Source organism: Pezoporus occidentalis, unplaced genomic scaffold (assembly GCF_034315485.1).
Source record: "Pezoporus occidentalis ecotype Australia unplaced genomic scaffold, CSIRO_AGI_Poc_V1 ctg616, whole genome shotgun sequence".
In the NCBI taxonomy this organism is placed as follows: Eukaryota; Metazoa; Chordata; class Aves; order Psittaciformes; family Psittacidae; genus Pezoporus; species Pezoporus occidentalis.
In genome coordinates, this window is record NW_026915962.1 from 2,775 (window position 1) to 15,762 (window position 12,988).

The following is a 12,988-nucleotide window of genomic DNA, read 5'->3' on the forward strand; positions in this document are numbered from 1 at the left end:
ATGTATGTAAAGGGTCACGTGTGTGCACGGGGACATGTATGTAAAGGGACATGTGTGTACAGGGGATATGTATGTAAAAGGTCACGTGTGTGCATGGGGACATGTATGTAAAGGGACACGTGTGTGCATGGGGACATGTGAGGTCATGTGTGTGCATGGGGACATGTATGTAAAGGGTCACGTGTGTACAGGGGATATGTATGTAAAGGGTCACGTGTGTGCACAGGGACATGAATGTAAAGGGACACGTGTGTACACGTATGTGCACAACGGAACATGTGGGGTTACACGTGTGTGTAAAGGAATATGCATGTGCACAAAGGGACATGTGAATGCACGTATGTTAAGGGCACAAGTGTGTGTGTAAAGGGACACGTGTGTGCACACGTATGTGTATAGGGATGCGTGTGTGCACGTGTGTGTAAAGGGACACGTGTGCCCATGTATGTGCAAGGGGCATGGATGTATGCAAGGAGAACGCGTGTGCATGCGTGTGCACAGGGACACGTGTGCACACGCGTGTGCAAGGCCACTTCCATGTATGTGCATGTCACACCCCCCCCCCGTGCTGGCGTGTGCAAGGGCACAAGCGTGTGTGACACACGTGTGTGCATGGGGACATGTGTGTGCATGGGGACATGTGTATGCATGTGTGTGTGCATGGGGACGTGTGTGCACACGTGTGTGCATGTGGACATGTGTGTGCATGGGGACGTGTGTGCATGTGTGTGCATGTGGACATGTGTGTGCATGTGTGTGTGCATGGGGACATGTGTGTGCAAGTGTATGTGCATGGGGACGTGTGTGCACACATGTGTGCATGTGGACATGTGTGTGCATGGGTACGTGTGTGCATGTGTGTGTGCATGGGGACATGTGTGTGCATGTGTGTGCATGGGGGCATGTGTGCACACGTGTGTGCATGGGGACGTGTGTGCACACGTGTGTGCATGGGGACGTGTGTGCATGTGTGTGCATGGGGATGTGTGTGCACACGTGTGCGCATGGGGACGTGTGTGCATGTGTGTGTGCATGTGGACATGTGTGTGTATGGGGACGTGTGTGCATGTGTGTGTGCATGTGTGTGCATGGGGACATGTGTGTGCATGTGTGTGTGCATGAGGACGTGTATGCATGTGTGTGTGCATGGGGACGTGTGTGCACACGTGTGTGCATGTGGACATGTGTGTGCATGGGGACATGTGTGCATGTGTGTGCTTGTGTGTGTGTGCATGTGTGTGCATGTGTGTGCATGGGGACGTGTGTGCATGTGTGTGTGCATGTGGACATGTGTGTGCATGTGTGTGCATGGGGGCATGTGTGCACACGTGTGTTCATGGGGACATGTGTGTGCATGTGTGTGTGCATGGGGACATGTGTGTGCAAGTGTGTGTGCATGGGGACGTGTGTGCATGTGTGTGTGCATGGGGACATGTGTGTGCATGTGCGTGTGCATGTGGACATGTGTGTGCATGGGGACGTGTGTGCATGTGGACATGCATGTGCATGTGTGTGTGCATGTGGACATGTGTGTGCATGGGGACGTGTGTGCATGTGTGTGTGCATGGGGACATGTGTGTGCATGTGCGTGTGCATGGGGACATGTGTGTGCATAGGGACATGTGTGCACACGTGTGTGCATGTGTGTGTGGAGGGGGGCATTTGTGTGTGTGTGAGGGCACATCCATGTCCCATTGCACATCCATGTCCTGGTCCATGTCCCATTGCACATCCATGTCCTGGTCCATGTCCCATTGCACATCCATGTCGTGTCACATGTCCATGTCCCGTTGCACATCCATGTCCCATCGCATGTCTACATGTCATTGCACGTCAACAGCTCATTGCACATCCATGTCCCGTTGCACATCCATGTCCCATCGCATGTCTACATGTCATTGCATGTCCGTGTCCCATTGCACATCCATGTCCTGGTCCATGTCCCATTGCACATCCATGTCGTGTCACATGTCCATGTCCCGTTGAACATCCACGTCCCATCGCATGTCTACATGTCATTGCACGTCAGCAGCTCATTGCGCATCCACGTCCTGTTGCACATCCATGACCCATTGCATGTCCGTGTTCCATTGCATGTCCGTGTCCCATTGCACATCCATGTCTTCTTGCACATCCATGTCCTGCTGCACATCCATGTCCTATTCCATGTCCATATCTCGTTGCACATCCATGTCCTATTCCATGTCTGTATCTCATTGCACGTCCCTGTCCCATTGCATGTCCATATCTCATTGCACATCCATGTCCTAGTCCATGTCCATGTCTCATTGCACATCCATGTCCTATTGCATGTCCATATCTCATTGCGTGTCCATGTCTCATTGCACATCCATGTCCTATTCCATGTCCATATCTCATTGCATATCCATGTCCTATTCCATGTCCATGTCTCATTGCACATCCCTGTCCCATTCCATGTCCATATCTCATTGCACATCCCTGTCCTATTCCATGTCCATATCTCGTTGCACATCCATGTCCGAGTCCATGTCCATGTCTCATTGCACATCCATGTCCTATTCCATGTCCATATCTCATTGCACATCCCTGTCCTATTGCGTGTCCATGTCTCATTGCACATCATGTCCCATTGCATGTCCATATCTCATTGCATGTCCATGTCCATATCTCATTGCACGTCCATGTCCATATCTCATTGCACGTCCATGTCCATATCTCATTGCACGTCCATGTCCATATCTCATTGCATGTCCATGTCCATATCTCATTGCGTGTCCATGTCCATATCTCGTTGCACGTCCATGTCCATGTCTCGTTGCACGTCCATGTCCATATCTCATTGCGTGTCCATGTCCATATCTCATTGCGTGTCCATGTCCATATCTCATTGCGTGTCCATGTCCATGTCTCATTGCACGTCCATGTCCATATCTCATTGCACATCCATGTCCATATCTCATTGCACGTCCATGTCCATATCTCATTGCACATCCATGTCCATGTCTCATTGCACGTCCATGTCCATGTCTCATTGCACGTCCATGTCCATGTCTCGTTGCACGTCCATGTCCATATCTCATTGCACATCCATGTCCATATCTCATTGCATGTCCATGTCTCGTTGCACGTCCATGTCCATATCTCATTGCATGTCCATGTCCATGTCTCATTGCACGTCCATGTCCATATCTCATTGCACGTCCATGTCCATATCTCATTGCACGTCCATGTCCATATCTCGTTGCACGTCCATGTCCATATCTCATTGCGTGTCCATGTCCATATCTCGTTGCACGTCCATGTCCATATCTCATTGCACATCCATGTCCATATCTCGTTGCACATCCATGTCCATATCTCGTTGCACATCCATGTCCATATCTCATTGCACATCCATGTCCATATCTCGTTGCACGTCTATGTCCATATCTCATTGCACATCCATGTCCATATCTCATTGCACGTCCATGTCCATATCTCATTGCACGTCCATGTCCATGTCTCATTGCACGTCCATGTCCATGTCTCATTGCACATCCATGTCCATATCTCATTGCGTGTCCATGTCCATATCTCATTGCGTGACCATGTCCATATCTCATTGCACATCCATGTCCATATCTCATTGCACATCCATGTCCATATCTCATTGCACGTCCACGTCCATATCTCATCGCGCGTCCCTGTCCCATTCCTTGTCCACTTCCATGCCGCACGTCCACCTTCCCTCTTCCTCCTCCTCTTCCTCCTCGTCGCCGTGGTCCTTCTCCCGCCGCTCCCCGCTCCGCTCTGCCCTCACCTCTCCAGGAAGACCTTGAGGGCCCGGTCGATGTTCATGCGGTGCCCGACGCGCGTCACCCCCAGGTCGATGTAATCCTCCTTGGTCAACGAGGGCAGATGGGAGCCGTCGATCTCGTTGTGCAAGAACCGCGCTCGATGCTCGCCCAGGTTCAGGTATTCCAACCAATCGGCCACGTCGAACTTGCTCCAGAAAGCCAATGGCTTCGCTCCAAAGGGTTTATCGGGGGGGGGAGGCGGAGGCCTCGTTGGGGACAAGGACCTAGCGCTGGCCCCGTCCCCGAAGGGCCCCCCCCGCAGCTCCAGGAAGCCGGCGTAGAGCGGAGCCGCCGGTAACGTGGGCAGCGAGGCCGGGCGCGGAGCGGGGCTGCCCCGGCGCTCGCTGGGCAACGTGGCCGGGCTCGGGGCGCGGCGAAGGGGGGGGCGGATGTCCAGGTCTACCCCGACCCCGCTTAAAGGGGATTTAGGGGCCGGGGGCCAGTTGGGGAAGAGGATGGAGGAAGGGGAGATGGAGGAGGAAGGGGGGGGCTTGGAGGGTTGCGAGGGAGGGGGGGGGTCCGGGAGCCTGTGGGGAGGGAAGGAGGAGGGGGGGTTAGAAAAGAAGGGGATCGTTGTGGACAATGGGGACGATGAGGTCAATGGGGACAATGGGCACAATAGGGTTGATGGGGACAACAGGGATGATGGGGACGATGAGGTCAATGGGCACTATAGGGTTGATGGGGACAACAGGGATGATGGGGACAATGGGCACAATGGGGATGATGGGGACAATGGGGTCAATGGGCACAATGGGGATGATGGGGACAATAGGGTCAATGGGGACAATGGGGTCAATGGGCACAATAGGGTTGATGGGGACAACAGGGATGATGGGGACAATGGGGTCAATGGGCACAATGGGGATGATGGGGACAATGGGGATAATGGGGTCAATGAGGATGATGGGCATAATGGGGTCGATGGGCACAATGGCGTCGATGGGCACAATGGGGATGATGGGCACAATGGCGTCGATGGGCACAATGGGGATCATGGGGACAATGGGGTCAATGGGCACAATGGAGAAGATGGGGACAATGGGGTCAATGGGCACAATGGGGATGAAGGGCACAATAGGGTCAATGGGGACAACAGGGATGATGGGGACAATGGGGTCCATGGGCACAATGGGGATGAAGGGCACAATAGGGTCGATGGGGACAACGGGGATGATGGGGATGATGGGGTCGATGGGCACAATGAGGTCAATGGGCACAATGGGGATGATGGGGACAATGGGGTCAGCGGGCAAAATGGGGTCAATGCACACAATGGGGTCAATGGGGATGATGGGAACAGTGGGGTCAATGGGCACAGTGGGGATGATGCACATGATAGATGTGATGGGTTGATGGGCATGGTGGGATCATGGATGCGATGGGGATGATGGAGATGATGGGGAGATGGAGACGATGGGGTGATGGAGATGGGGTGATGGAGATGGTGGGACCAATGGGCACAATGGGATGGGGAGACAGACATGATGGGGCAGTGGGGTGATGGACATGATGAGTTGATGGACATGATGGGGTCAATGGACACAAATGGGGGTGATGGGGGGCAACGGACATGATGGGGGTGATGGACACGGCGGGTCGATGGACGTGGTGGGTCAATGGGCACAATGGGGGTGATGGACACTGGGTGCAATGGAGGTGCTTGAGAAGGGTGTGATGGGTGCAACACCAAAACACAACTGTACCCCCCCCCCCCCAATGGGTGCCATGTCCTGCAGATCCATGCAGCGGCTGCAATGGGTGCCATGGGTGCAATGGGTGTCACGGTTGCATTGTCCTGCTGCCTCTACAGTGGCTGCAATGGGTGCCATGTGCAATGGGTGCAGTGCCATGATCTGTGATGGGTGCTGGGTGCTACGTTTCTTATACCCATGCAACGGCTGCAATGGGTGCCATGGGTGCTGTACCGGCGTCAATGCATGCAACGGCTGCAATGGGTGCCATGGGTGCTGTACCGGCGTCAATGCATGCAACGGCTGCAATGGGTGCCATGTGTGCCATGGGTGCTACGAGTGCAATGGGCGCCATGTGTACAATGGGTGCTATGTCCCCCTTATGGCTATAGATGCCATGGGTGCCATGAGCGTCATGGGTGCAATGGGTGCTGCGTGCCATGGGTGCAACATCCCCCCTGTCCATGCAATGGCCTCAATATGTACAGTGGGTGCCATGAGTGCAAAGGGTGCCATGGCTGCAATGGTTGCTATGAATGCAATGGATGCCATGAGTTTAATGGATGCCATGGGTGCTATGTCTGCCATGGGTGCAATGGGTGCTATGGCTTCAATGGGTGCCATTGGTGCAATGGCTACCATGGGTGCTATGGGTTCAATGGGTGCAATGGATGCAATGGCTGCTATGGATGCCATGGCTGCAATGGGTGCAATGGGTGCTATGTGTTTAATGGCTGCTATGGCTGCAATGGGTGCCATGGGTGCTATAGGTGCAATGGGTGCTATGTCTGCTATGGGTGCTATGGGTGCAATGGTTGCCATGGATGCCATGGCTGCAATGGGTGCAATGTCTGCTATGGGTTCAATGGGTGCCATGGGTGCTATGTCTGCTATGGGTGCAATGGCTGCCATGGATGCCATGGCTGCAATGGGTTCAATGACTGCTATGGCCACAATGGGTGCCATGGGTGCTATAGACGCAATGGGTGCCATGGGTTCAATGGGTGCAATGGCTTCAGTGGCTGCCATGGGTTCAATGGCTGCCATGGGTTCAATGGGTGCTATGGACGCAGTGGATGCCATGGGTGCTTTGGCTTCAATGGGTGCCATTGCTGCAATGGGTTCAATGACTGCTATGGGTGCTATGGCTGCAATGGGTGCCATGGATGCCATGGGTTCAATGGGTGCAATGGGTTCAATGGGTGCTATGGACGCAATGGGTGCCATGGATGCAATGGGTGCCATGTGTGCTATGGATGCAATGGGTTCAATGGATGCCATGGGTTCAATGGGTGCTATGGACGCAATGGGTTCAATGGGTGCCATAGACGCAATAGATGCCATGGGTGCTTTGGCTTCAATGGGTGCCATGGGTGCCATGGATGCAATGGGTGCCATGGGTGCCATGGGTGCCATGGGTTCAATGGGCTCAATGGGTGCTATGGATGCAATGGGTGCCATGGGTTCAATGGGTGCTATGGATGCAATGGGTGCCATGGACGCAATGGGTGCAATGGGTTCAATGGCTGCTATGGGTGCTATGGACGCAATGGGTGCCATGGACGCTATGGACACAATGGATGCCATGGGTGCTTTGGCTTCAATGGGTGCCATGGACGCAATGGGTTCAATGGCTGCTATGGGTGCAATGGGTGCCATGGACGCAATGGGTGCCATGGACGCAATGGGTGCCATGGGTGCTATGGACGCAATGGCTTCAATGGGTGCCATGGGTGCTATGGACGCAATGGCTTCAATGGGTGCCATGGGTTCAATGGGTGCCATGGATGCAATGGGTGCCATGGGTGCTATGGACGCAATGGATGCCACGGGTGCTTTGGCTTCAATGGGTGCCATGGACGCAATGGGTTCAATGGGTGCTATGGACGCAATGGGTGCAATAGGTTCAATGGGTGCTTTGCCTTCAACGGGTGCCATGTGTACCGCGCCCCCCACATCACCCACCTGTGCCTCCCCGCCGTTCCCCCGTAGCTCCCATCCGCGGGTCCCCTGCTCCACGCTGCCGCCGCCGCCGCCAGGCCCCTGCCTCCTTCTTCCCACGGCTCCATCGCCCTCCGGGGGTCCCCTCCTCGGGGTCCCCCCCTTCCCCTCGCCCTCGCCCTTTCGGCTCCGTCCCCATAACCCCCAGCGTGCTGCTGCTGCTGCTGTTGATGATGATGATGATGATGATGATGAGGATGAGGAGGAAGAGGAGGCGGCCCCGCTTCCATCGCCTCCGGGGGGTGATCGCTGCTGCTTCGGCTGTCGACCTCTTCGATACCCGAATCGGTGACGGCATCCAGGCCGTCGGGGTGAGCCCCGAGACCTCCTCGCCTCCCTTCGGGCCCGCCTTGGGTGATGGTGGCCACTTCGCTGTCGTACGACGTGAGGCTGGAGGCCGTGGAGTCCCCGATGGCGGTGCCGGCGACGACGACGGAGGAAGAGGATGAGGAAGGAAGCGGGGCTTCGAAGCTGTTGGCGAACTCGAGCGGCGGCGGCAGCGGCTCGGCCAGCAGCAGCTCCTCGTCGCCGTCCTCCACCGAGGGAGCCGGCGGCGGCAGGGCCAGCAAGGCGCCGGCTTCGGCGAAGCGCACGCGGGGTTCCGCTGGGGAACCCCAAAGCTCGGCAGGGAGGAGAGACGGAGGGGGGAGCTCCGTTGGGGGTTTGCATGGAGGAGGAGGAGGAGGAGGAGGAGGAGGAGGAGGAGGTGGAGGAAGAGGAGAGGAGCGGAGCGGGGGCAAGGCCGCGGTAGGCCCGAGCGCCGCCATCTTGGCCGTTGCTAAGGGCGACGGCGTTGCTAAGGGCGGCAGGGCGGGCGCCATGTTGGTTGCTAGGGACGCCATGTCGGTCGCTAAGGGCGCCATGTCGGTCGCTAACGACGTCATGTCGGTCGCTAACGACGTCATGTCGGTCGCTAACGACGTCATGTCGCCCGCCGCGCTAGGCCTCAGCCCCACAGCGCCCGGCCTCAGCCCCACGGCGCCCGGCGGCAGCGGCCCTAAGCCCGCTTGCAAGGCCGCGAGCCCGGCCTGCAACGCGGCCGCCGCCGCCGCCATGGCTTTGGGCCTCGGAGCCGGTCCGGAGGAGGAAGAAGAGGACGAGGAAGCAGCGGCCACGCTACTGAAGGCGCTGCCGGCTCCGAGGCCTCCCCCTTTGGCCGCTCCCCGGTAACCGGGGTCGGCCGCGAACATCCCTTCGTCGATGCTCTTGGAATGGCGCAGGCGCGGAGGACCGGAAGCGGAAGTTAAGCCGGTCACACTTCCGGTTATGGCGGCTCTTCCTCCTCCATCCTCATCGTCCTCCTCGGTGGAGAGGAAGAGCGCGGAACGCCGCCGCCCCGCCCCCACCAACGCGGCTCCGAACTGAGACGTGAAGTCCATGGCGGGGGGGGAGGGGCGGGATGGGGACCCAACCCCTCCCCCTCCCATAACCCCTCCCCCCACCCCAACCGGGGGCTTCCCCGTCGCCCCTCCCCCCTCCAGGCCCGCCCCTCCCCCCGCTTCCGCCTCCACGCTGCTCCCGCGGCTGCTGCGCCCGCTGCTGCTCGTGGACGGAGCCTTCACCACGATGGTGGGGATGGAAATGGAGTCCGCCCCTCCCCCACCCCCCATCCCCACCCCCACCCCTCCCCCCACCCCCCCTTCCTCCACCTTGGTTTGTTTCACCAAGGGACCTTTCCTCCGCAAAGGTTTCGGGGGGCCCCCTCCCCCCCTTTCCCTCTCCCCTCCCCCCCCTAGGTTATAAAGGCGCCAAGGGGGGGTGACCCCCACCCCAACCCCCACCCCGCGGGGGGTGGAGGCGGGGGGGGGAGGGGCGGCGCTGCTGTACGGGGGTTCCGGGGGGGATGTGGTTGGGGGGGGAGGGATCTCCTCCGAGCCCGGTACCGAGAGGCTGCGGCTGAAGCGGCCGCTGGGGGGGGCCAGGAACGGGCGCTCCTCTTCCGGGGCGCCTGTAAAGAGAGAGGGGGAGGGGAGGAGGGGAGGGGATATAGGGGGTCCGATGGGGGGGCTATGGGGGATAAAGGGGTCCTATGGGGGGTCCTATGGGGGATAAAGGGGTCTTAGAGGGGATAAAGGGGGTTATAGGGGGATAAAGGGGTCCTATGGGGGGTCCTATGGGGGATAAAGGGGTCTTATAGGGGATAAAGGGGTCCTACAGGGGATAAAGGGGTCCTATAGGGGGTCCTATGGGGGATAAAGGGGTCCTATAGGGGATAAAGGGGTCCTATGGGGGTCTATGGGGGGGGCTATGGGGGATAAAGGGGTCCTATAGGGGTCCTATACGGGATAAAGGGGTCCTATAGGGGGTCCTATGGGGGATAAAGGGGGCTATAGGGGGACATAGGGGGTCCTATGGGGGGCCTATTGGGGATAAAGGGGTCCTATAGGGGGTCTATGGGGGGTCCTATGGGGGATAAAGGGGTCCGATGGGCGGACATAGGGGGTCCTATGGGGGATAAAGGGGTCTATAGGGGGATAAAGGGGTCCTATAGGGGGTCCTATGGGGGGCCTATGGGGGATAAAGGGGGCTATAGGGGGATAAAGGGGTCCTATGGGGGATAAAGGGGTCCTATGGGGGGTCCTATGGGGGATAAAGGGGTCTGATGGAGGGACATAGGGGGTCCTATGGGGGGTCCTATTGGGGATAAAGGGGTCCTATGGGGGTCTATGGGGGGGGTCCTATAGGGGATAAAGGGGTCCTATAGGGGTCTATGTGGGGTCCTATGGGGGATAAAGGGGTCCTGATGGAGGGATAAAGGGGTCCTATAGGGGGTCCTATAGGGGATAAAGGGGTCCTATAGGGGGTCCTATAGGGGATAAAGGGGGCTATAGGGGGACATAGGGGGTCCTATGGGGGGCCTATGGGGGATAAAGGGGTCCTATAGGGGATAAAGGGGTCCGATGGGGGGGCCATGGGGGATAAAGGGGTCCTATGGGGGGTCCTATGGGGGGTCCTATGGGGGATAAAGGGGTCCTATGGGGGGTCCTATAGGAGATAAAGGGGTCTGATGGAGGGACATAGGGGGTCCTATGGGGGGCCTATGGGGGATAAAGGGGTCCTATAGGGGTCCTATAGGGGATATGGGGGTCCTATAGGGAGTTATGGGGTTGCTATAGGGGGCTATGGGGGTCCTATAGGGGTCCTATAGGGGATAAAGAGGTCTATAGAGGTCTATGGGGAGTCCTATAGGGGACATAGGGGTCTATAGGGGATAAAGGGGTCCTATAGGGGACATAGGGGTCTGTAGGGGATAAAGGGTTCCTATAGGGGGACATAGGGGTCCTATGGGGGACTATGGGGTCTAGGGGGCTATAGGGGGATAAAGGGGTCCTATGGGGGACATAGGGGTCTATAGGGGATAAAGGGGTCCTATAGGGGACATAGGGGTCTATAGGGGATAAAGGGGTCCTATAGAGGTCTATAGGGGACAAAGGGGTCTATAAGGGACATAGGGGTCTATAGGGGACAAAGGGGTCCTATAGGGGACACAGGGGTCTATAAGGGGTCCTGTAGGGGACATAGGGGGTTCTATAGGGGATAAAGGGGTCCTATGGGGACAAAGGTGTCTATAGGGGACATAGGGGTCCTATAGGGGACATAGTGTTCTACAGGGGACATAAGGGTCCTATAGGGGATATGGGGCTCCTATAGGGGACAGGGGGGCCCTATAGGGGACAAAGGGGGCCATGGCACCTATAGGGATGTGCCCCCATAGATGGAAGCTATAGAGAGCCCACAACTGGCACAGAGAAGGCATAGGGGACCCCCCCGCCCCCCATCTATAGGGAACCCCAGCACCCATAGGGACCCATAACAGGAACCTCACCCCATAGGGACCCCATTACTCATCCCCATAGGGCCTCCCCCTAGCACCGATAGGGACCCCTCCCAGCACCCATAGGGACCCTCAGCACCCATAGGGACCCCAGCACCCATAGGGACCCCCCCAGCACCCATAGGGATCCCCCCAGCACCCATAGGGACCCCCCAGCACCCATAGGGACCCCCCCAGCACCCATAGGGACCCTCAGCATCCATAGGGACCTCCCCAGCACCCATAGGGACCTCCTCAGCACCCATAGGGACCCCCCAGCACCCATAGGGACCCCTGCACCCATAGGGACACCCCCAGCACCCATAGGAATCCCCCCAGCACCCATAGGGACCCTCAGCACCCATAGGGACCTCAGCACCCATAGGAACCCTCAGCACCCACAGCCTCTCCCCCAGCACCCATAGGGACCTCCCAGCACCCATAGGGACCCTCAGCACCCACAGCCCCGCCCCCAGCACCCATAGGGACCTCCCCAGCACCCATAGGAACCCCCAGCACCCATAGGGACCCTCAGCACCCATAGGAACCCTCAGCACCCATAGGGGCCTCAGCACCCACAGGGACCTCCCCAGCACCCATTGGGACCCCAGCACCCATAGGACCCCCCAGCACCCATAGGAACCCTCAGCACCCATAGGGACCCCCCAGCACCCATAGGAACCCTCAGCACCCATAGGGCCCCCCCCAGCACCCATAGGGACCCTCAGCACCCATAGGGACCCCCAGCACCCACAGCCCCGCCCCCAGCACCCATGGGTGCCCCCCCAGCACTCATAAGGACCCCAGCACCCATAGGAACCCACAGCCCCGCCCCCAGCACCCATGGGTGCCCCCCCAGCACCCACCTATGGATTTCTGTCGCAGGACGAGCCCGTGGGGGGGGGGCGGCAGGAACCCGCGGTCGAACCCCCCCGGGGGCAGGCGGGGGGCATCGAAGGTGGCCTGGGGGGGGAGGGGGGCACAGATTGGGGATCCCCCATAGGGACCCACATTGGGGACCCCCCCCGTGGGACCCCCCAGTCAGATGCCCCCATAGGGACCCACATTGGGGACCCCCCCATAGGGACCCACATTGGGAACCCCACATTGGGGACCCCCCCATAGGGATCCACATTGGGACCCCCCCCCATAGGGACCCACATTGGGGACCCCCCCATAGGGACCCCCCCATAGGGGATCCCCCCCATAGGGACCCACATTGGGACCCCCCCCCAATAGGGACCCACATTGGGAACCCCCCCCCAATAGGGACTCACATTGGGGACCCCCCCATAGGGGATCCCCCCCATAGGGACCCACACTGGGGACACCCCATAAGAACCGTCCATAGGGACCCACATTGGGGACCCCCCCATAGGGAATCACATTGGGGACTCCCCCCCATAGGGACCCACATTGGGGATCCCCCCCATAGGGAACCACATTGGGGACCCCCCATAGGGACCCACATTGGGAACCCCACATTGGGGACCCCCCCCATAGGGACCCACATTGGGGACCCCCCCCCATAAGGACCCCCCCCCATAGGGACCCACACTGGGGACACCCCGTAAGAGCCTCCCATAGGGACCCACACTGGGGACCCCTCATGGGGACCCCACACTGGGGACCCCCCCATAGGGACCCACATTGGGGACCCC

The 12,988-nt window shown here is 58.5% G+C and overlaps 1 protein-coding gene across 1 annotated transcript in view; it reads right to left on the reverse strand.

The window, feature by feature from the left end:
* Positions 1 to 3,766: 3,766 nt before the first annotated feature.
* Positions 3,767 to 12,988, reverse strand: part of LOC134174586 (SH3 and multiple ankyrin repeat domains protein 1-like) — a gene marked incomplete at its 5' end in the record, with an annotated part of 46,448 nt that continues 37,226 nt past the window's right edge. Inside the window, 7 exon segments of the mRNA XM_062639728.1 lie at positions 3,767 to 4,345; positions 7,478 to 7,585; positions 7,656 to 7,709; positions 7,742 to 8,133; positions 8,257 to 9,069; positions 9,295 to 9,461; positions 12,194 to 12,290. Of these exon segments, the coding sequence (XP_062495712.1) occupies positions 3,778 to 4,345; positions 7,478 to 7,585; positions 7,656 to 7,709; positions 7,742 to 8,133; positions 8,257 to 9,069; positions 9,295 to 9,461; positions 12,194 to 12,290 (2,199 nt within the window).